General features: G+C 36.6%; 1 protein-coding gene across 11 annotated transcripts in view; it reads left to right on the forward strand.

The window, feature by feature from the left end:
* The window catches only part of lrrc7 (leucine rich repeat containing 7), a 125,067-nt gene that overhangs the window by 38,335 nt on the left and 61,063 nt on the right, over positions 1-25,669 (forward strand). For 6 of the 11 annotated variants that reach the window (XM_020702497.2, XM_020702498.2, XM_011474172.3 and 3 more), the window contains exon 1: positions 11,558-11,927. The exons of 1 other annotated variant lie outside the window; for it this stretch is intronic. In XM_020702497.2, the coding sequence (XP_020558156.1) occupies positions 11,903-11,927 (25 nt within the window). In that variant the 5' untranslated portion in view covers positions 11,558-11,902. Of the gene's footprint in view, positions 1-11,556; positions 11,928-25,669 lie in introns of those variants that run through there. 4 more of the 11 variants (XM_020702500.2, XM_020702504.2, XM_020702501.2 and 1 more) reach the window with 2 other exon arrangements.

Here is a 25,669-nt window from a genome sequence, read left to right on the forward strand (position 1 = left end):
TTCAAAGTATTAATGCCTGGCATCAGTGGATGCGTTTTATTTATACTCAACAGAAACCCTGCAGTAAAGGTTTTTATGTTTGTGCTATTTCAAAGACTAAACCTTCATAAACAAAATATGAACCTGGATTTGTTGCAAAGCTACCTCCTTAATAAGGGGATGATTTACTGGCCATGAATTTGATCAAAATAACCTCACATTGTGTCACTTGTTCTGTTTGTAATAAAGTTGTGTTTAAATTATACAGTTCTCAATTTACTTTAGACCAAAGATAAATTCAAACAACTTTGAAGTGATGTGATATATTGAAGGACTTTATTCTACGCCTCAACAAAACTTCAGAAACTACATAATGTAAAAAAAATCTTTTTAAAATGATCTTTGAATCCCATTTATGTGGTAGACTACACATGCTTTCTTGTTCTCTTTTGATACTCGCATTCCCTTTCCCTGTGCATTGGTGAAACTTCTTTTGTCTCAGAAAATGTTCAGGCTGGTTGAAGGCAGATTTAAAGGAGTGGGCTGAAGTCTAGCGCAAGATTTTCCACACATTCAGGAGGAGTGCTTCTATTACTCAAAAGGTACAGGAAGTACAGATTGAACAGTAGAACATCAAGAGACAATCCCAATTGTGAGTTTTGAATGTGATGATTCTTAATTCTGATTGATCAGTGTCCATGGTTATTAACTGAACAGCTCTGCAGTTCTTCTGTTATTTTATTTTATTTTGCATCCACTGCAGGGCTTTTCCACAAAAGATGTGTTACCGGAGAATAGTTTCCCAAAACTGCGGCAGAACATTGTAAAGACAACTTTTTGTTGATTTGTTGTGTATGTTTCTTGAGGATGATTATGTCCATTTCTGATCAGTAACCTTGTTCAGTTTGCTCTCATCAAAAATTTATATAGGCAAAAAAATTTCAGAACAGTTGTACAGCAGCTGCCTGTCAGGTGTGCATCGATGCATCTCAAAAGGGTTTTTGGGAATATGTCAATGACCACCTGCTCCTGGATAACTAACCCAAGAGTATTCCAACTCTCCAGTCCATCTGAGGCCCAATTAAGCCAAGTATGCAGCTCCATGAGGCATCTGCAGAGACAGGAACAAGCACAACAAGCACTTTAGGAATGGATCATCCAAACAGGAGAAGGAAAGTAGGACATTTTCCAGTGGGAAATGGCCTATGAAATATAAAATTAAAGTGACATGAGCTATATCACACATTAAGGGTTATCGTGCATTGCTCCATTTGGGTCTCACTGCCACACAGGATTTCATTATTCCCTTTAAAGGACAGTCAAGTAAAACATTTTCTCTTAGCATCTCTTTTGTTATCCCTCCCCCACATCATGTTTTATTGCAATTTTAAAATGAACCTTAAAGGTTTGACAATGTGATGCCAGTTGCAGCTGGTTGGAGGTGATAACCAGCATCTGTTATCAATGTGGATAAGCTCTTGAAAGAAAATCTATTCCAGCTGTTGCTTTATAGTTTTCTTAATTGTTTATTTGCTAGTTGCTTGGTATGTGATTTTGAATGACCTTTAATCATCATTTTTTGACATCAAGACAATCCCAAAAGAGCGATAAATAGACATTTTTGTAATTATTTATTTCTTTATATACCTGATGATTTATTTTTATTTTTCATTTCAAATGAAGAAAAACAAATTTAAAATAAAGCAATAGAGTAAAAAATGTTTATGTGGCTTTACGTCACAACTTGTTTGCTCATTCTTAACATTATACTTGGAGCAGGCCAAATTTTTTTTTGGTTATACTTCCATCTATCCCTGTCTAATGAGAGATTGTGAGTGATTCTCCACCAGCTATAAAGCCAGGTTTCTTCTAACTAACTTTGTGGTAGCAATCAGTGGCTTCTTTGGAATATTAGGCAAGTGTGTCTCTTACCCACTAAACCTTCACTGTATCTGGTTGGAAGTGTAATCATTTGCTTGTTGGTAAAACTTGTAGATAGGCCTGAGAAGAGCGTCGCTGTTAGGCTTGGAGTTTGTTGGGTTCACTAAGCTACTATGTAGTCTGTTCATAATGCATCTTCAAGAGTTAACTCATACATACAGTAAACAATAATAATAATGCAAAGAATGAGATCACTTGCTTGGTTTTTGCTTTTGAGGTAAATACTTTCAGATTATGATTCTGAGGATTTTTTTGAAATGTTTTTTTATTTAATCCACCAGATATTTTACCAAGCAAGCTTCTATTCCTCAAAAACATATCATTATTCTTTAACACAAGGAATAATTATGATATTATTAGAAAAAATAAACAAAACCAAAACATCCTTTTTTATTTGCTTTTTGCTTTGCTTCTATTCCACCGGGCAAAAAAGGTTTCCCTCTAAAGTTTTGAAAGTGTGTTGGTAGGAAACCACTAGCATGATTTAATGGACTTACATTTAAGTCTCATAATCTTGCTTTTTGACCAATATCATTCTTGCTTTTAAAAAAGTGTTTTTCCTTTCTGCTTCAGTGTTCCTGAATCCAGTATTGTATCATTCACATTTGTAGCAGATCTTTGGAGACTACAGTTGGTGGAATAGTTTGTTGTAAGCATAGACATGCAATAGACCTGACAGCTCGTCTCTGGAATCATCCAGTGGATTTTTCATGGGGAAAAAATGAAATCGGAAGTGGGAAGGACATTTGGCATTTGGATGACCAAAGTTATTTTGGGTTCAATAGCCAATCAAAATTCACCACCTCCAAAAATGCACAAATCTGATCACTGGTGGCACTTCTAATGCCCAACATTAGTGCCAGCCTGTAACCACCAGGAGCGATGTGGGGTTCAGTGTTTTGTTCAAGGACAGTTTAACACATGGGCAGGCAAAGGCGAACCGAACCTGTGATCTTCCAACCAGAGGATGATCGCAATACTTCTGCACCACAGCCCCCCACAAAACAAACAGATATCTTGAAAAGGTCCTTGAAACTAGACTGTAAATACAATGGTCCCTTGCTTATTGGGGTAGTTATGTTCTAAAAATACCCTGCGACAGGTGAAATCCACAAAGTAGGATTGCAGATGTTTTGGGGCAGCAGAACCCCTCACTACACACTTAAAACACTTTTCTCAGACAGACATGACAATTTTTTACACTTTTCTTTCTTGTTTGAGCTCTCAAAGTTCAGTCCAGTGTTTTAGTATGATAACAGAGATCTGATCGCAATCGAAGATTCATATAGATTTGGCAAGCTGAAGTGCATTCAATTGACACAGCAAGAAAGAAGTTGATAATGGTCTGCAGCCAATCAGGATGCAGAACAGTGTGCGGTACAACAAAAATAAATAAAATGAAAAAAAGCAGGCAAAATTAAATTATAAAAATCAGTGATACAGTGAGACCTTAAAAGGTGAACCGCTAAAGGAAGGGCCACTGTATTTATTTTATTTTTTTGGTGTAAAATTTCACTTAACAAAAGAGTCAATAGATCATGATCCCATTTTGCAACCTGCCTCCAGTGGACTTTTAAGTAACTGCACCATTTGGATTTTTTTTAGTTTGCATTCCAAATGGAAGGTAGGAGTTTGGTTATAAGAGACATGCAGATTGCTGCGATGAATAATAAGTATTTCACAGTAGTTCAAACTATGGGTTGTCTTTCTGTGAACTCAATATCACTTCAGATTTAGAAATACCAAAATTATTTTGTTCCATGTTTTCTTAAGGTACACACTTGTAGGTCATAAAACAGATGATGAACTTGATTAGTCTGTGTGAGAAGTGAGTGAGAAAATTCCACCAACTCTAAACAAAATTAAAACTCTCTACAAAACTGAAATTTAGGAACCTTAGATTAAAAATGTTATAACTATCACACACCCTTCAAGCTAATATTGACAGTAGCAGCGATGAAAAAACAGTCAGTCCTTTCAAACAGCATAACATGGTATATGTGTAACTTCTTTGGCTGCATCTTTTTCAATCACACTAAATTGCTAGAATCAAGTTTACACACTGCAGTTTCCTAGCAACATTCATTCACAAAACCCCTTATAAGGCACAATGCTGTATGGAGACCTGTATTGAAAGGGGCAGAGAGAATAATGAGGAAATGTGAATTTACAGACAGAAAATTAAAATAAAATGACAATGTTTTGTCTTCTGAGAGAGCTTGTGGTGCAGGTCTCAGTTTTACAGCATTAGTGACTGGAAAATATTAAATTTTAGCCTGTATTTATTTAAAATGGCTTTTTTATCACTAATAACACTAATTGTCATTTAAACGGCCGCTTTGTACTAAACATGTCATCTCATGTATTCCCCCACTTTTGTCAGTGCTGTCCCTCCATCACTAGTGAGTCATTCAGCCTTCTGATCAGCTGACCAAACTAGTGAATTAGTCATCTCAGTGGGATCAATCTGAGACTAGGTTTCCTCCCACAGCTAATGGCTCTCTGAGAATCTCACAAAAACTGAGAACAAAGTTTAAAAAAAAAAATCCATTGCTTGTGCTAAAGACAGCTTTGCAGGCAGCAGATTTTTGCCCAAAAAAGAAAAAACAAAACAAGTGCAGACTGATAAAAGTGTGTTTCCATGGTAACCAGGGGATGTTTTATCTTGGCAGGAAGACAACTCTCATCTTTAATGTCTCATTTTCACTTTAATCATTTACAGTTTTATTCTTAGATCATCACAGCAACAGACTAGGTAATTGCATGATGCTCATGTGTAATAATAAACATTCTGTTGTGCTCAACTATTTCAAAAGCCAAAAAAAATATTTCCATAACAGTACGTATAAACACTGGGTTTGGTTTATCTATTATTATTGAAGATGTTTCATCTGTTCTCTAATAGCCTTTCTCTTATTTCAAAAACACAGTGATAAGGGAGCTGGTTTATATGCCTTTAAGTCTTTTAAGACATAGGCTGCAACTTTGATGGAATCAACATAGATGAATAAGACATGTGCTTATATCAATAATTTATTGAAAGTCTTTTCATGTGGCTAAATAATATTTAATCATACCTCGCTAGTCAGAATAGTTGAGTTTTGCTCCACCTGACCTACGCGACAGAGCAGCTGCTACAATATCTATAAAAGATGGTAGGAGATTCTACAAAATTCAAGCTTGGTTTCATTCTTGCATTGCTTCTCCAATAGCCAGAAGGAAGAAATTGTAATGTGTCAAGTTACGTTTTCATTTGCTCAGTGTATTTTGAAATATCTGGAACATAAACTTAGATATTCTTAAATTTTGATCTTCCTTGGCATTTGTTTTGTTTTTTGTCTAAAACTTAAACTTGTTTTATATTTCCCTGCTCTAATTTTCCAAATCTTAATCCTATCATAAGACATTGTTCCTTTTAAAACCCAGACAGTCTTACTGCTCCAGAGAGTTTAAAGCTGCTCTTTTTATATTGATTTTGATTCATTGATTTAAAGAAGGCAGGCTCTCAGGTGGCTTTTAAAATGAGTCAGATCTGCAAGGGAATAAAAAAAAATTCCATGCAGGGAAGAAACTCGTAACAACTCATCTTTGGAAAAGTGGTTCTCATTCAGGTGCATAATTTTATATAAAGCAGACATTTATTTAATATCTTTGGGAACTAATGAATCGGTAATGCAGGGGAATCCCCAGACCTGCTGCATTTGGTGTCTTTATTGATTGAGGTAGAACAATTGATACTTTCACACATCGAGAACATGGAATTTGGGGGAAAAGTGAACTGTTTGGAAACACCTGAGCTGCTCTGAAAGACTCTTATACAAAAGTCTTGACATAGCGATCATTGGGCATTAATTAATCAGCAAGGCCCTTTTTAAACCAGGGATCAGTATTCCTGTTACGGCTACTTCTAAAATAAGACAGTTGGTAAAGTCATTATTTATTTATTTATTTTTAGATGCTGCTTTTTGTTTATCCTGTTTAGTCATTTGTATTTTTGCTACATCCAGGCTTTAGTCTCATGCTCACACCTAGTAGAATTGTTATCCACACAGCAGATTATCGTTACCTTTTTTTTATTTTTAATCAACCACTTGACCTAACGTTAATTTATGTACATGTGCATGCAAAACATTAGTGTTGCTTTTTGTTACTGTATGTTAGTAATTGATTAAGTTAAGCGACAGACAACCATTGAGCATTCGTCACAAAATGGAAAACCATCTCTCTTGATATTTATGTGATAAGTAAAAGTGGAACTGAAAATGACTGCAGAAAGGGAATTTCTCCAAGCTACAGATGATTATTGATAGGAGTTTTTTTTTTAAAAGACAGTGATAAAGGAGGTTTTAGACTGCATGAAAGATAAAAGTTTTAAAAAACAGATTGTTTATATAAATGTAAAGCAATCAATGTGCTTTCATAAAATAAATCTGATTCTCAGTAATATTTTAAAAACAGTACATTTTGTAGAAACGAGATGACCCACAAATGGCTTGTAGTGTCTGCATTACTTCCATAAACATCACTGGTGCAGACCTTCATTTGAACTTTGGTCAATTATCTCTACTTGGGTTAGATTTTCTCGACAATGCAAACCTGACAACCGGATATTATCTAAAAATGTTTTTTCTCTTCTTTTTTGTTCTCCTTGCAGATTTGTGTTGCCAAATAATTTTGGCCTAAGCTCCTCTTACCATCTTAAATTATATTGGTTGCTTGGCAACATTTACTTAGTGTCGATCTACAAAAACTCAAATTTGAAGCTTCATGGATTTAATGGCACCAATCTTTTTGTTAGCTCTGTACTAAACTGTTACTTCACTGCATGATGTCTTGCTACCTGCAGAGTCCCACCTAATACTATTTTCTACTCTATGGGAGGCAGTGGTGCTCACGTGTGTGTGTGTGTGAGTGTGTGTGCGCACATGTGTGTGCTGAGGACACTTCTTTCTTAGGATGTCCGTGTATTAAACTATAATAGCTCAGTTTACCGGTAACCATCTTAGAGACTGGTTTCACTGTTAAATCAACCACGTGAAAAAGAAATAAACTTAATCAGATTTAAACTCATCATTTGGCCAGATTTAAAGAAAAGAATGATTTCTAACTTTAGATGAACAAAAGTTCACTATAAAAACCAATGCTTATATAGCAACACCCAAAACAAAATTAGAAAGTTTCTTTGGCAAAGCTAGAATATTCAATAACTTTAATATACTCAAATTTGCAGATGACTGTTTTTTTTTTTTTTTTACCAATGTTGTGATCAGAACAACCTGTAACTCAACACACTTTAAACAAAGAGGAGCTGCCCTATTTAGAGTCAGCAATGGAGATAAAAACACAGTGGTTCTTCAGGGAGCTCTGGAAGTTCAACCAGCCTTCAGAATTGTTGATAAAGTTCTACTTTTCAACATGGACCTCAAGTTCTGGTTCTGACGAGATTTAATCTGGGTGTTTGCTTTTTCCTTGTGACACTGCTGTGGTCCTCTTGAGCAGGTCAGCCCAACCCTCCTGCATTGCTTGATGCTGATTAGCAGGCAGATGTCACCATTTCTGAGGGAAAAACATACCTGATCTTGGTAATCAGCAGCAAGCAGTCCTTACAGCACCCCCCAAGTGCTCTTGAGGAAATACTCTTGACCTAAACTGTTCTACTGAACATACCCAGTGGAGACAGATTGTTTTGGGTTTTTACCGGTCACCTCTTAGGTGTAAGAGAAAAATACTGTGAATGTGAACAGCACACCCATGAAAACACTGAGTTCACTCTTAAAGGACCCCCCTGTTTAATGATGGATATTGCATAATGTAAAGTTCATTTCTGCAATATTTTCTGCAGTTGGAGGACATCATCAGAGCTAGACTGCCCTTCAACCACAAGTTCTAAACATCCATAGTGACAAATAAATGCAGATACAGGCATAAGCTTTGGATCCTTCCCAACAGATCTTATGATTACTGAAGTTTACATGGATCTGAATACAGCTAAAGTTCAGATCTGAACTTTCACTAAAGCTTGAACCTCGACTCGACCTTTTGATCTTTCTTTTTTTCCTTTGACAACCACTGATAAGCATGACCCATTTTACTTTCCTTTGATTTCCCTCAGTTAACAGCCTCATATTTGACCAGACTGCTGGTCTTGTCATCATTAAATTCTAATAATTTGGTAAATCAAAGGAATCTAATCACATCTTATAGTTTTATTATTTTGCAGCTCATATTACATTGCAAAATGAATTAACAGTAACCACATGCGGCTGTTTGCTGTAATACAACACAAAATAAAAATAAAGGAAGTCTATTTGTATTGATTTTAAATCATTGTTAGGCTTGTGTCTCATTGCTTTCAGCAAAGACTATTATGAATACTTAACGTATTAAAAAAGAGTTAGACTGCAAATCTTACAGCATGAGAAATGTTCTTTATTTTGATAAAGTCAGCAGTTTTTTTTTCTCATGAAAAAAATGCAATGGCTATTATAACACATTATATAGATATTATTTTGTTTATAACAAATCTATTTTTTAATGTTCTTGTGTCCAGAGTTTAATAATAGACTGTAAAAAGTCTTTGCAAAGGCAATTAATTGCCCAAAGCCTTCTAAATTTGTCAATTGTTGTTGCCAGGCAACAAATATGATCCCTGAGCGAAAAAGACTATGCTCACTTTTGTTTGAAGGACATTTCAGCCCTAGAAGTGAGATGTTGTTGACGCTGATTTGAACCTGAATGTGATGAGGCGGCAATCAATCTGCAGGCTATCAGAGAGAAGAATGACTTGCAGTGTGATACAGTGACAGCTTCCCCTGTACTCCTAGTTTCTCCTTAAATTCGGGCAGTCTTGGAGAATCCCAGCACTGCCATCTGGGTATGACTGAAGCTCCGTCTAGGTAAAGCCAACTGGCACCGGGGAGGACAGTGTGTCACTGTTACAGCAAAGTGAAGGAGAACCACCCTGTTAGGGGGGTCATTTTAAGCCACAATAAACATTATTTCCCTCTTTTCTTTTTTACATTTCATTTATTTTTAATTTGTGCCTTATAACATTTCCACATCCTTTACGTGTTTGGTGGTCTGATGCAGCCGTATCACTTGGAGCGTTGCGTCTTCTTGGAAGACGATCTTTTTTTCTTCAGTGGACAGTTTTGGGCACGAGGACGTTGAGTAGATCTTTGAAGGGTCCAAACTGCAGAAAATCCTGCCAAAAATGCAGAAGGGTAAAAACACTGTCAACATAAAAATTTGGCTTCACCGTCTTGTCAATTCTATTGAGATGGAAGGGATTATACATATTAGAAAAACAGCTGAGCTTGTTTGATGCCATCTGGCAATCTGTCGTTCAATATTTACAGAGGATATCAGACTCTGTGCTACATCAAGGTTTTTTTTCCTGGTTCCCACCCAAATGTCGGATCTTCTTTCTCTGTTTTCACTGCTTGGCAAGTCTGGGTTAAATACAGACACGACTTTTCCCTTAAGGGGTATTTTGGGTTTATTAACAAAGAACAATAATGAGTTAGAGATCACTTATAACTGTGGAGAACTTTTGAGCTAAATGGATTTTTTTTCTCTGTGGGAGTAGAAATTAATGAATCGTGTTTATAAAAAAACAAAACAATTTCTTCAAGTAAGCCACCTCAATGTCCTACATTTTCCTCCCTCTGACGGGAAACCGTGGCAATCAATCCAATACCAACAACTCTGAAAAGGCATTAAGCTTTTGAATTGGGAGGGGGTTCAAACCCATACCTCCACAATTACTGTGACTTTAACCTTTAAAAAGTTAAACTCCTGTGACTCTATGTATCTTATCTTGCTCAAAGATGCAGGTAATTAGACTTTATCTCGGTCAGTATCCGAGCAACTGCCCCCCCTCCCATCTCCTCATCTGAGCACACTGTGAAACTGAACTTTGCATTGCTGCACCCCAAAACCAAGCTGCAACTAATTTAAGATCTCGTGTACACTGAATGTCTTATTTTCTCATTTATATGTTTTTTTCTTTTCATGTTTAGTCTTTGCTGTATTCCCTTTTGTACTGATTCTGCACTTTGGTTATTTATTTATTTATTGGGTATTTATTTGGTGAATTGAACTGAGTGGCTGTTGTTGATGCTCCAAACGTATTTTCGTTATTTCACTGACAATGACAAATAAATCTTCTTGAATCTTGAATCAGGTGAGGATACGCCTCATACATCACATGCTCAAACAAAACAGGCTTGCACTGAGCTGATAAGGCTATTTTATAATCACCTATTACTAAATTGACAGTGTATTGATGGTGTTTTCAAAAACGTTTTTACAAGAAAACCGGAACACTTAGACAAAATATTGTGGAAAACAACAAAAGACAAGAACAAATGCTGCACATTTCTGTGTTTTGTGGGCTTTTGAGTCTTTAGAATAACATCTGATCCTTGCAAGAAAAATCTGTATTCACCCACTGCTGGTGTGTCTTTTTTAACTTTTGATAAAAACACATTAACCCTTTATCACCACTGATTTAAACAGAAATCTCGGTCACTCAATACTTCAGAGATATTTTTGCACTATATAAAGTTCACCTTTATGATAGTTCCTCATAGGACTCATTTGTTAAACACAGAAGTCATAATCTGGACTGTTTCTTTCTTTAACATGGTAGCAGTGCATGGATCACATGGAAAGTATATGAAAACAGTCAGATAAGAAGAAAATATCATACAAAAAATGCTTGTACATATTCAGTTATGCAAAAACTATAAACAATATAGTCTTCGTGCTCCATCTTAAACAGACAATGGTTAACCATATAAGATCACAAATAAAAATGCAAATGTACATGCAGTCATCATGCAATAACACTTACTTTTGGATTTTTAAATTATTCTTTGTTGCAATAAGATGATTTTTAATATTTGTATATACTGCTTTTAACCTTTATTTATCCCGGCAAGATGGAAGAACAATATTTTCAGCTGTGGTCTGGCAAAAGGCGAGACATTTAGAAAAAGGGACAGAAAAGGGGTTACAGGAAACGGACAGAAAACATCAGCGAGAAATTTCGAAACACCTGGTTTAACTAGATTATGAAAGGCAGTGAATGTTATGTGTTCTATATTGTTTCTCTCTTTTTTGGAATTACATCTACGGAACCCTTAACATAAAGGTAAAAAATATAGCAGCCTCATCATAAATTGCTCCTTAAAATTGGTATTGTGTGCACAAATTTCTATTTTGTTTGCTAAAATAGCTTTTCCCCTCCTTTTCCTCTGGTTTCAAAAACATACATTTTTTTTTACATCTGTTTAATGATACTGCGTGTAAAATGTTCCTAGAGGAGATTTTGCTTCATACTTCAGGTTATTAATAACTCGAGCAGCTCGTGCAAACATCTTCTCATAAATTGAGCTGTCAAAACTGGGCTATTTTGGTTTGAAAGAAGAAAAAAACCTCAAGAGAGATGAAAGAAGCAGCATGGCAGCGGCCCTAAAAGACAGGCTCCGTCTTCATTAAACAACACCCGCACAGATGAAATATTCATCCCTCTCTCCCATGAACTCATAACACGGTTATTGGTGCGCACGCGCAAACGCACCTGCTCTGGCGTCCCGGTTGCATCTTCATCCCTCCCTCTCTTCTTTTTCTCCGCGGGGGACAGATGGGAGGAGACGGTCCTCCTGGACGTGCAGCGGGGTTTTCACGGACAATGTTCCCTTCGTTTCCCCGCAGCTTCGCCGTTCGTGGACCGAGGAGTTTGGAGTGGAGGCTTCGCGTATGACTACTTGGATTTAAATCAGGAGACATGAATCTCCCGTAGATGCGCTCATCTCTTGCTCCCCGGGGGACTAAAGATGCGGGTACCTGTTTCACACCGGCTCGGTTCGTCCCGGTAGCCTGATCCTGCTTGATGCTTCGGAATCCACAGGGGCCACCAGAGAGATTGCATTTTTTTTCTAAAGGAATCGGATCCCCCCTCCCAGCATCCTAACAGATGGATAACTACTCGGCTTTACAACGTAAGGCAGCTCTGTCAAACGGTTTTCCTCATTCAATCAGCTCTTAATGAAGAACAAAATGTCTTCTTTTCTCTGAATTGCACTCTTAAGGGTTAAAGCAGCATATTGTGATTTTTAAATGCAACAATTTAGAGGAAAAGATGGATCAATGTTGCCCCTACATTTGCAGTGCTTTAATTTTTTTTTTTTATTGTATTCTTGCACCAAAAAAGAAAGCCATTCATCGCTTTACGAACCTTCATCCTCGGACCTTTTCAAGCTATGATCACATGAAACAACTATATCTGCAGCAGGGGGGACAATGATATATGATGCAGTGCCTCCCCATCTTGACATGTAACCCCAGGCTGCTCTGCTGTCACAGCGCCCTGCGTTCATGCATTATCTACATGCACACACCTGTTAAATCCACCAGCCGCATGTTTTTTGGCTTATTCCCCCACCCGTCCCATTATTTGTCTGTATCAGCCTGTCACACCTGTTACAAGCTTGTAATGACACAGGCGTTTTAACCATCCAGCCCCAATGCTTCACTGCTGCACTTAAACATTTTATATTATCTGAATCTTAATCGCTCCAGTTAAAGTGGATGCTGTATAGTGTTGGGTGCTCTTCTTTATGCCACATATTAGATTGCACTGAGGCGTGCATGAAAAAGGAGCATCAAAGAGAATGTTAAATATCAATCTTCAATGCAAAAATATTTCAAAGTCTTTCATTCTGTGTTGCTCTAACGATGACCATTAATAATTTGCTTTTCCGGAGGGATTTGGATTCCCACTTAATAGCCTTACTTTGTATAATTTTGCAAACACTCAGGGAGGAGTTGTCCTATTTGTCATCTTTGGACATGGATTGTTCCGCATGCATCTGCATGTCTCTGTGAATTAGAAATATATAGTTGTTTGTATGAATACACAGGAAATTCCTCTTCAGTGTGCCATCTTTTAAATGTCCTTTTTTTATTACATTAAGGGTACAAAGAATTTTTCTTCCTTTCCTTTCATGTAGCATCTTGACTTTTTTATTAGGGATAAAACAAATGTTTTAATGTGTTAAAAAAAATCCTTTTATAAAGGGGTCTATTGATTAATCAACATCAATGAATCGTATTTATCTCTGAGTAGCACCGGTTGAATTTTTTGGCTTAGGATGTCCTGAAGCTGAATGAATTAGATCGAATCGTGTCGTTAAAAATTAACCAATATCGACTATGCATCATATCAGCAACCACAAAGTATGATATTAATTGAATCAATAAAAGTAATCTTTCAATCATTACACAAAAGTAACTTTTTTTGCGTTAACTTCAGCCTCCCAGTAGAGTTTTTCCAAGAATGCATAAATCAATAATTTCTTTGCTAAATTCAAGAAAAATATTGATTTAAGAAAAAAAATATTAATACAAAGATGATGGAGCATCTCATATTGAGCTTTCTGTGTAATACAGTATTGCACCACAAGCTGATTGGTCTTAACAGTCAACAATAACTCAATATGCACTTGGCTGAGATTCATTTTGGAACAAGTGTCTTTACCAAAAATTAAAAGTTTTGTTCTATAGAAGTCATTCTGTTGTCTGTCAACAAACAAACAAAACCAGAAAAATGGACTAAAGAAATAATGTTTGACACAAACTTGGGTTTTCAGAATGTATTATCATTTAATTTCTCTTCTAAGAACAGATCTCCTCAAATATCTTTGACAGAATAAAAAAAAAATCATTAAGAAATTGTTAAAACATTAAGTTAGTTTTTATTTCAAAAAAGTTATTTTGCAGATATAAACTGTTGTCTCTGACTCTAAATAAACACAAAATAATTATAAACATTGATGCCCTTAAAATAGAAGCTTTTGTTTTAGGTTTGCTGAGTTATATTTGTCTAATTATCAGTTGTGCTTCATCCTTTATGAAGCTTTTATTAAAAATCTGGTGATGCAAACGTACCATCTGAAACTATTAAAACACACTGTTTTACAAACCTTATTTTATAAATCCTTTCCACCTCCTTCCAACTCAAGATGATTTGCGTGATGTTTTGCATTCCAGAGCGGAGTGAAATGCACAAGGCTTTGGATCCTGGACAAGATAAATGCATTAGCACTTCCCCTTCAGACAGCAAGCCTGCATGCAGGCATAGTTGGAGTGTTGTTTTGGGGCTTTTTGCTGCTCTTCCACTTAAGCTGTGACAGGACACTGCTGTTCCTGCTGCTGCTGCTGATGGTGATGCCGCTCGTTGCCTAGTGACTGTATCCATGGAACTGGCTCCCATCGTCATGGTGATGGGCTAAGGGATAGATATCCAGTGAGGGAAGGAAGACAGAGATACCAGCACAGCTGCAGTGTGTGTTATGATGAGGATTTATGCTGATATTTTAGGAGAAGGGATGAAGGTTATGGTGCTTTTGTTTTGACATGAGTTTGCAGTGTTGTTACATTCTAGAGTGTGATATTGAAAGGTCTGGTGAGGAGGCTAGTTTGGTTCTGAATCTTCATGATCATTTTTAAAACAAATATGTGTTTTGTCAAGCCTGCTGTTGTCAGAGTATGACCAAAATATCAAGTCAGCATCTTAATGGGAAATTTTCCATTTTAATCATAATCTTTGTACACTGTTGATGGATAAAGGCATAAACTATACATATGGTGCATGTAGCCATTAAATCATAATTGCAGGACTTCAACAACTAACACAGATGATCTACAACTAGTGTGACTAGTGGTTTAAATATTTACATTTATTTGTAAATCTTTATCTTTTTTATTTCAATTTCAAACACTTTATTGAACTAAAACACATTTTTAATAATAATTGATACTTTATTTATACTTTATTTATGTATTATTTATAAATTAACTGCTATGAAATGAATAGAATATTTTCACATCAGATTGTCAGCAAGGTAATTTTTTTTAAAATCTTATCCTGAAAACATTTCTGTTAGGGAGTGCATTGACATTTTACAGACAGCTTTTGGGCTTTTTATGGAAATGTACCGTGGTTACATCTTATAGTGGCTTTTGTCTTTGTTGTAGTTATGAAATCCATTAAAATTACAGGAAATGTAAACGGCAAACAGTTTTACGACTTGACAGAGTAAAGCATACATTTACAGCCAAGGGGAAGACCGTAGAATGAGGAGACAGAAACATTATCCTCCTTGTCACAGTACATACTGGGTTGTGGGTTTGCACCAACTGCATAAGCTGCTCTAAACTTGTCTTTTAAAGGATACATTTATCCCCTCACGTTTTTTTCTTGTACCAAGTCTCAAAATCTTTTTTCCTGTTTTCAATCTGCAAGCATGGATTTTTTTGTGTGGGGGGGTGTGGGGTATATTAACTCCCTCTTTTAGTCTTGGTGACAGTGTTTCTATGGTTACATCATTGGCAGTGTTGACTTAGATATTGCATAGATATTTGGCTCAAAATTGAGCTTTTAGGTTGTTGATTCTCAAAAAAAAAATATTTCAATCTCTTTTTGTGTTTTTCCCTGATTTTCTCTCATTGTCAATTTGTGCTTCTCAGGTGCAAAACTATGTGATGTCTGTTTGGGTTACTGAGACTAAAATCTGAGACAAAAATATTGGAGGACAGAAAAACATTAACTTTAAATCAGTTGATGAATGAGTGTTGGTTACAAAACTTGAACACACAATTTTCATTTTCCTGAAAAGTTTTTGCTGTCTGCAAAAATATAGTAAGTGTTGTCATGTTGAGGTTTGTTACATTATGTCGCTTTTTTTTATTTTTTTATCTTCACACCCTTCAGTTAACGGGTGTCTTTAACAGTGGTCAGAGTTAAATTATAGGTGAGATTTGAGGGCAAAGGTTTCATACACGCTGCTTTATGCTAATATTTGTTATTCTTGGATTAGATTTACTTATTAAATATCCCTCAAATCAATATCAAAAATACATTTATAGCTCTGACAGAATTATTGGCTTTTTATAAAGCTGTTGTAGATGTGACAATAAGATCAGTTGGATTTCACTGGCTTTTCATTTAAAATAGGGTTTTTTTTAATCTATGAGCTTTAATTCTGTTTTGGCTGCTCTCCAGTTTTGTGGTGATTACCACATCAAACCAATTTGGGATGTTAGGATACATTTCTAGATGCATCTAAGCTCAAACCTGTGACTTGCTTCGAATAAGACAGTGTTCCACATACCAGGGAGCTTTTACCAGATTAAATTGAATAAAAGTTGGATTATGAAAATCCCAAGTGATTTAATGTTAATCAACAACATTTTTACTGTGTTCAGAAACATTGTCTAATAGCGGTAAGTTTAGCTGACTCATTGGAATGTTTGAGACACTACTATTTAGTGGAGATTTGTTGATTACATTTTTTCAGAAATTTCCTGGGAAAGGGTGAGTTCATTGTGAAATAAAGTGTTACTTATTCTGACCTACATTTCAATTCTTATTACTTGATCAATTATTCATATTGAAGCTAGAATAGAAACAATTTCTACTTGCAGAACTGTCTGTGGTCTGCTTCCACTAATTATATTTGTCTTGATTTTATGATTCTTAACCCCTTCATTCCGTATGTCACAAATTTTCGACATACCATTAGATCCAGAACTCCACTTAATATAGAATCCCCTTGAACAGGAAAAACAAAACAAAAACATAGACGAATATTTTTTATAAAATTGGAAATAAAAGCAGGAGAGAAGGGGTTAAGACAGACAACAAACCCATCTTTAGAAAAACAATAATGTTTCTGGTCTGTTATGAATCCAACTGAAATTTGTGTTATGTTTAGGCTGCATCTTTAAGCCAAAATGTAAACCAGCAGGGCTCCAAAAAATAAGCAATCCTTAAAAATATCTGACCATAATTGTCTTTGCCCCTAGGCTTCTTTCAGACTCGCATTGTCCACATATGTGATTTTATCAGACAGCATCATGGTGGAGAACTGTTTTTTACATTTGCAAGAATACTCAAGAAGTAGTTGACCTTTCATTGACAAGGAGGAAGGCGAGATATTCCACCAAGTTTGAAGCTTGAGATAATGCAGCTGTGCAGAAGCATGAAAAGTAGGACAGAGTGATAACACCACAGCCTCATAGGAGACTATACATTTCAAATCAAGTGTGTGTTTTATTTAAAAATAAAAGTAGAAGTTCAGTATGGGCTTATTAAAGAACCTGGCGAGTTGTGGCAAGGTTTTTCACGCTACACAACAGGCCTAGTTTGACAGTGTGAGTAGCTGAGTCTTTCACACCCTACAGATGTGTCACACACAGTGACCCTGCGTGATTCTGCTAAATTAGCAGAGTTGTGCATTATTTCTTTCACACCCTTCAACCACGGTAAATGCTCAGTTGATTGTAGTTAGCTCAGAAAATACCCTGCAGTAGAATCTATGGTTTTAGGCCATAAATCCTTATGATCTGAAAAGCTGAAGACGACAAGCTGTCCTGAAATGTTTTCAAACACTTCACTGTAATTTAGATTTTTAGCAAACGTGATAACAATATAGTGCTTTGAATTTTGCAGAAGGCCTCTTTGATAGTTCTTCTAAGTGCAGAGAAACTCCAGGCTGACTTTTATGCTTTAAACTGAATGTTTTATGGCTCATGGTGACAGGAAATAGATTATGCTTCAAGGTCAGTGGGAACACAGCCTACTTATTTCTCAGAGAAGCGTGGGTTCCTGCAGTTTTATTTGCTAATAGAATGTGGTTAAAAAAAATAAGTCGGACACTCTCAACTAACAAGTCTTTTGCTTTCTGATCTAAATAAGGATTTAAAGTCACAAGTGAGAATTGCTTCTTTTGTAGCTGCACACATTTACCCGATTAACTTACACCACAGCTACATTTTTATACAGCCTAGTTTTAAATATTCTTAAATTAAATCTAAACTCTCGGCCAACTCCCTAACTACTAAAAAACTATCTAGTGCCGGATTATCTAGTTGTCCAAAGTTTTAAAATCAATTCAGAATTTTTATAAATCAGCCGTATCCTGGTAATAAAACTTGGATGATTTATAAAGAATGATTTAAAAAAAAAATTCACATGAAATATTATTCAAGGGAGAAGCATTGTGGTCTATTTCTAAGGAGCTCTGGCACAACCTCAGACATTTTTTTCCTGTATTTTTTGTCTAGGACAAAGTTCTAGGAGTGGGGGATTTTTTTTAATTTGCTTTTTCTTTCTTAAAAGTGTGCATCATCAGTTTTGTATTTTTTTTAATTTGAAGGTGGGTGGGCATTGTAAAACTTTAGTGGGTGGAGTAAACTCTAGCTATCCAATATAACTGTCCCACTTCAGGCTTCTGCCATCAGACTCTTATCAGTTACGTCAGGGAAACTACCAAGGCTAAAGAAATGCAGCCTTTGCAAATCACCATTTACAGCAGTTATGTGTTGTGTGCCAGATCCCCAGGATGTTGAAGGATAGGGTCAGGTCCTAATGCGTCCCGCATTTGTTGGTCTACATGGCGCTCCGGGCAAATCCATCTTATCTGTATACAACAAAAGCCCAGAATGATAGGTCCAGCTGCGTCAAGACATTCCAACATCAGCGAGAGAAAGACAGAGATGAACCCTGAGGCTGCTGTTAGTCTTTGAAGGCCTTTCATCCATTTTAGACCTGCAGCATTTACCATGGAGATAACTTGAGGCAATACTGGTCGTTTCATTAAAGCAAAAAATACCACTGCCGCAGATGAAGCTAAGATAAAGAATAAAACCATAAAGTGAGGTGTAGATACGGACCGGGGCAGGACATGAAGTGCATTCATAAACTTCAAGTGTCTTTTACTGTGGTTTAAGAGTTCAGCATGGTGTGACATCAGAGAAAGCCAGAAGAGAAAGTTTGGGAGAGCAGAGTGCATGTGGAGACAAAAAGGGAAAGAGGAAGATGGCTGAGTGGGAATAATCTTGACAGCATCTGCCTGCTGTCTTACTATGTCTGTCTCAACTCAGCTGTCATGGCTATCAGACAGGAAGTGACTGAGAGATAGATCGTCTCAAAGCTCACTGGGGTTCAGCGCTCTTTGGCATTTTATCATCCAAACCGGACATCTTCTTCTGTTTAATCACATTGTTTTATATACGTGCTTAGACCCCTTTAAAGGGAAATTGTTATATTTTTCTTGATCCGTGATACTTCTATTACTTTGTGCGACAATATAGAACTAAATGGGCACGTCTTTAATGGCTCCTCTACTTCTTCCAACAAAATACCTTGTACCTTTTTTGCATTTGCTTAAAAATGAAAACAAATGCATGTTCATTTGAAATCCTGGCACATTTGATGATGAGATGGATTTAGGGGATCTGTGTCAGGCTGCCATATTTCTGTGGAAACTGGTTTATTCTTCACAGAATCTGATCATCGATTCTCTTTGCGTTCCTTTGTTGTGCTTGATTGATGACAACAGTTCACTGGATATTGTTGCATCTGCTATCAGCTGCGAGCCGTTTTGCTCTTCCAATGAATGTCCTTCAAGTATAGTTTTTTTTTTTACATGCACACAGTTGTATTTCTAAAGATTTGTTTCTCTGAAATTTGGGAACTGCTGACAAAAGTATCCCATTTGATATGTTCTACCTTCATGCGTTTATTCCTTTTGTCTGTGTTCCTTTTTTTAGTTTTCTTTTTGGTCATGTATAAATAAATAAATAAATAAATTTAAAAAAATGGTTAAAATTAGACAATCTGTGGTGGAACAGTTCTTTAATCTTGCTGCTTTCATTTTGAAGCATTTAAAATCCCAGTTGATAAGGATAAGTATGCATCATGGACCATTTTTATGAAATTCACATCGCCTCACTGGGATGTATGTGAATTAAAAGCTATATGTTGTTGTTGCCACTTTCAAAATAAAACAATAAATGCTTACCAAACTTAGATCTATTCAATTTTATTTAGGTTTATTGGATTTTAGAATTTTAAGATAAATACAAAAAATGAAATTTCTTCAAAGAAGTCTTGGGTAGTTTATGCCGAACGGTATTTATTCGCCTTTAGAACAAAGAATATTTATCATGGCTGCATATGACTAATACTTGTGTTTTACATTTGCGAAAATAATGAGAAACCTTTTGAAGGAGACACATTATATGGGTTCAAGATTCATTTTGGGTTCTGCAGGAAAAGTAAATTCTGGGTTTATTGTTAAAAGGGTTATGCTTTGATAGAGTATATTATATTGATGTACAAAGATAAATGTTGTAATAAATGCTGCAAAGTGCAAGTGCAGCCTGCATTCATTGAATGGAAGAAAACAAATCAAGAAAAAGCCATTGTATAGCCAAAGTGGCATAAAGGCCACACATATTTAAAAAATGTAGAATTTAATTATTTTATTTAACTTGTGTAAGATAAAACATGCAGACACTGTAATGAAGATTCTTAGGACCTTTGGCTTGCTGATAGGTTACTGTGCTCAGAATTTATTACACTTTAAATCCTTCATTTTCATTTTATTTTTGCATATTAGAGCTGTAAGTTGCACCAGCAGCTGTGTTTATTTACTTCTAGCTCACAGTCCACAAATTCAAAGGGGAAAAAGCGGCTTATTGGTTGCTCAGCTGCAGCATATTATGGAGCATTTCACCCATGACATGCAGGGACAGAATAAACTTTAGTTATTCATCCAACCTTCTGCGATTTAATGTGAAAACGGTGTTGAAAATGTTTGTTTTTTTCTAGCTCAAACTAAAGTCAGGTCAGAAGTTGGACTGCAATAATTCACAAAAAGGCGTCACACGTGGGATAATCTTGGATGCCTTATGCATCATTTACCGTACTCACTCTTTATAATTTTTCTCTAACTGTCTGTCTTAAAGCTGTTGTTTTGTCTTTCTGTGCAGCACATCCAGCTCTTGCAGATCTTAGGGGATCTATAGGCATTCATAAGTCTCTCTAAATAGCAGCTGTACTGCACCAGCCAGCTGTATTGCTCTCTGAATGTTTTGAGCATTTTAGCATTGATAATGAGCAGGCTTAAGAGGAATTATTCCATTTCATGGATCCTTCACTTTTCTTCTTTCAGCCCTTTTGTTTGGGAAATAACTTCAGCGCAGGTATGTGACGTTCAATCTGTCAAGATTTGTGACTGTTTTCTTTGTTTTGATTAAACTTAATCAAAAAAAAAGTCCAGCATCAATCAGTTTATATTTGTTTATTCATTGAATCAGTGAATTTTTCTTCTTGTGTCTCACCTACATTTTATTTCTCACTGTTTATTGCGAACAATGCAAATAATAATAATAAAAGAGCTTCAAAATCTTCTTTTTTTTAAAAGTCCACAATAAAAATCTAGCAATAGAGTTTTCTTTACCTTTATTCTTCTTTTGAAGTGGACAGCTTCAATTATTAAAAGGACTGTAATTTAGATGTAATTTTTACATCTATTTTACTAACCAAACCACAAACAAAAATGTCCACAGCTTAAAATAAATAAATAAACAAATAAATAAATAAATAAATAAATAAAAGAAAAACACCATAAATTATGGTGCTCTGTGTAGTGCAGCCTTGATCTATTTTATTAAGCTCTGTTTACGTTTTAAAAAATAGCGGTTGGTTTAAAGCAGACATAAAATGTCTTTAGTGCACTCAGGACAGCAGGGTCACTTTTCTGTGTGATGGGATCCTCGTTACACCTTTCCACTTGTTTCACAGTTCATTGAGGACAAAATAATCTTTGAGCACAGGTTGGTTTTGCTATTTGGCTGAACTTTGCTCCTCTCTGTGCCTCTGGATCCATGGAGTAGCTAAGGTTTAGTCCTGCAGCCTTAGATGTGCCCTTTTTCTCAAGTTTGAAGACATTTTTACATTCAGAACAGTTCTTAAGTTCTCAGTAGCTCTTGCATTTAATCCAAGCAGTCTGTGGAGCTTTGCTGGCTTTTATATTGGTGACACAGTGATGGTTGGAGGTGGGGGCTTATTTCACAGCAAAGCCTGTCTTTTGCATAGATGTGTATTTGCACTGATTCCTGCTTTACATCTATCATGCCCGTGCTTGAGTTTATGGTGCACTGAGTATTTTTTCCTTATGCTTGATTTACCATTTGTTGCATTTAATGTAAGGGGTAGATCAGTTTGTAATGTGTTCAGATTTAATCTATAAACAACTGATTGTTCCGTTACACAATTCCTCTTTCATGAAATATTCCCTTTTGTTTGTACATTACAACAAAATATGTGATCATCCCACAACCAATCTAACTGCATGCAATGGCATTTTCGAAACTTAGAAAATTCTTCTTGATGAGCAAAATTGAATGAAAGATAACTGACTGTTCAGTAGAGATGAGATGTCATCTTCATGCAAACTGAATAAAAAAACATCATTTAGGAGTAATCCATTCAAAATTAGATGTTCGGGTCAGATGTGTCAAGTTTTATGTTTTAAAAGTAAAAACACATCAAACTGAAGGATTACAAAGAAAGACTGACATCTTGCAGAGTCAAGCGCTGCAAAATGATTGCATTGTACGGTAACTTCTGTTTTAATGCATGTCGTCATCAAAACTAAAAATTTGCTGACATCCTTTTGTACTCCTGTCGGAAGCATCGCCAAACAACTTGTATATGAAAAAGCCTCTGTTTTCTCAAGTCATTTGCTGACACTTAAAAAAAGCATCTTTAATTCCACTGTCACGGTAACAGCTTCAAAGGTGCCAAGGTTGACGATGTGTTCTTTCAATGTGTTTGACAAAGAAGCAGTTGGCCAAGTGAAGACTAACAAAACATTAGTGTGTTCTGGAGGCTAACTTGCAGCAAGGTTGTGTTCATTTCAGGGTAATTCCAGAGTTAATGTGGTATTAAAGTGATTACACAGAAAGTGTGCTAATTTTGAGCAATGTGAATCGTGATTGAGAAGTAAGAGTTTGCACGGATATGTGGGAGTGGAGTGTCTTACCCTTGGTTGGCTGATCCGAATGTACCTTAAATAGCCCACGTCACCATGACGATGACTCTACATTTAAGAATTCTCAGTAACGACTCGTGTCGTGATTAGTGGGCTCGATGCCAGTGGCTGCCCCCACACTTTGACCTCTCTCCTCCAGTTTGTGTCCAGACAGAGGCTCTGTGTCACTGTGGCTCTGTTGTGTATGCATTGTTTCTCTGTCTGGACATCATTCTCCCTGGCAAGCGCGGGGGTCTTCACTCTGACATGTGCAATATAAATTAATAATATTCCCTGGTTAGCTTTCTGACACTGCATTAAATGTGCGGGCCAAGTTAGCCTGTAAGAGAAACATCAAAACACATTTTGTTTGGCCGTGAAAGTATTTAGCAAAGCCTGGTTTGTACCATTTTGGAGCTCTTCCTCAGACCAACTTTCATTGCATTTAATCTTTCATAGAAAATGTCAAAAATGTAGAGCATAAAAGTTATGCTGCTAATTTTATCCTTGCAGGGTAGAAGTTGAAAACATTAAGGCCAAAAAATTCTCATTTTTTCAAAATAAAAATCTTAAAATAATGTTGATTTAGTTATTTTTACCAAGTTCATGAAGTCGGATGTGGCCGATTTCATTATCACACCTTGTCTCATAGGCCTAAGGCCTAATGCACAACAGCTACCGTCTGGATTTACGACATTAGGAGGCTCTCATGTTGAGACAGTTTGGGGTGCTTGGTTCAAAAGATGGTGAATTGTTCAAAAGTTTTGCATCTTCACTGAATTCAGTCCGTTTTCACATTTTCAGATGAAAACACATTAGAATATCACAGTTAAAACAGCTGATAGTTTTGGGTTATTATAGTGCCTGTAATAAGCCCCGAGTATAACAGATTCATGCTTTATCCTATTTTTTTCGGATTCCCAATGGATGGTGCCTACTCTTTTTGGTTTAATTTTCTTCTTTTGGGTTGGGTTTATGTTTGAAGTGCAGCAGGATTCACTTGCAAGTGAAGATAGACCATTGATGTAGGTGCCACGAATGAAGTGTGGTCTTTCTTATGGTGAATGAATATATATTTGTTTTGATTATAAGCCATTGAGTAGGTAATCAGCTGGTGGGTCACATGGTTGTGGGCGGTGACCTTAATTGACTTTATCTCACCTGTGGTGCTTTACCTGTGTAAAATGGAAGGGGGGGGGGTGAGCTGGGTTGCCGTATTTTTTGTTGACCGCTTTCTACGCTTTGAATATATTTATTTATTTTATCTTTAATTATCCTTTTTTTTTTGTTATGATTAAAAGTTCAGGAAACAAACTTCAACATGCATGGTCCATTTTTTGAGCTCGAGCGCGTCATTCAATAATCCAGACCCAGTATCAGCCTCTCAGCGACTGTTTGGTTTTGAAGTCGCTACAATTGGTTTAGTGGTCCAGAGTTCTCCTTGGTGGGTCTACACCAGAGTTAAGATGAGCTTTAACTTGTTGACAACTGAATAATGTATAGCTATAAAAATAAATTATCAAATTTTTCCTTTTAAGTAGAAGCTAGATTAAGATTAAGCTCTTATCTGGAAGGCCCCTGGTTCAAGTCCCGGCTGGGGGACCTGAAACAGAACACCAATGAGGGACCTTTCTGTGTGGAGTTTGCATGTTCTACCTGTGCATGCATGGGTTTTCTTTGGGGACTCTGGCTTCCTCCCTCCGTCCAAAAACATGCTTCATAGGTTAATTGGTAACTCTAAATTGTCCCCATGTGAGTGTGCATGGGTTTGTGATTGTGGCCCTGCGACAGACTGGCGACCTGTCCAGGGTGTCTCCTGCCTTTGCCTATAAGTGGCCGGGATAGGCTCCGGCAGCCCCGTGGGAAAAGGGAACTAACGGATTAGAAAATGGAAAAAAAAAAAAAAAAGAATAGATTGAGATGATTTTGGAGCTGCAATGTTTGATGCATATTTGCATCAATAGGCATCATGATGTTCACACCTACAACAAGCAGACTGTTCTAGTGAACAAACTGTGGTGCAGACCAAACACATTTGTGCCAAAGTGGCCTAGAAGGTTGCAGTTTATTTACTGAAGTGTACTGAAAAGATATTTGTTTGTTAGTAGAACAAAAGAGTTTTAGAAAATCATGAAACAAATATGTTTTTCCTTGTAAAAGCATTTGTAACATTTTATTAGCATACCAGTACTTGTATTTAGTCTGTAAGTATTCAAATTTGTTATTGTTTATAGAAAGCTTTTTATTTGGATCTTGCAAAGCTACTTCTATCAGAGTTAAAGTGATTTCTGCTTGCCGTTTGTGTTCCTCACCTGAGTTACTGTTTCAGTTCAGTCGCTGAAGCCATTGGAAGCGGCGCCCTCAGCCTTTTTAATTAGAGTTTTATGGTATTTTTTGGCAATTGAGTCCCTGTCACTATGTCAATATGCAGTTTCCATACACTTTTAAGAAAAACTTCAGGGATAAAGGTGGAAGCTGCTTTAATCATGGATGGAAGTGATGGTAACTGTAACTTTCTTTTCATTCTCTTTACTGGGTCTTTCAGCAAACTGTGTGCATAGGTGTTGATGTGACCTTGAACAAAAACTGTAAGCCCGATTTGATGCCTAAAAGGATAAACCTGTAGGATGAAAGATGCCAGAGGAGAGATGAGAAGGCAGGGAATATAATCTGTTCTCCTTCAGAGAGGGGAGAGAGGGAAGGACAGGGGCAGCAGCAGGTGATAGATGGAGTGAACGCATGAATAGAGATGCAGACAGTCATGCACAGCTATCAGCTGGCAGTAAAAAGAGAAACTGAGTCCTGGCCAAAGCACGAGCGTGAGGAAAAGAGAGGGATGACAGAAAGATGGAATGGTT

The sequence above is a fragment of the Oryzias latipes genome, chromosome 4 (genome assembly GCF_002234675.1).
Source record: "Oryzias latipes chromosome 4, ASM223467v1".
NCBI classification, from domain to species: domain Eukaryota; kingdom Metazoa; phylum Chordata; class Actinopteri; order Beloniformes; family Adrianichthyidae; genus Oryzias; species Oryzias latipes.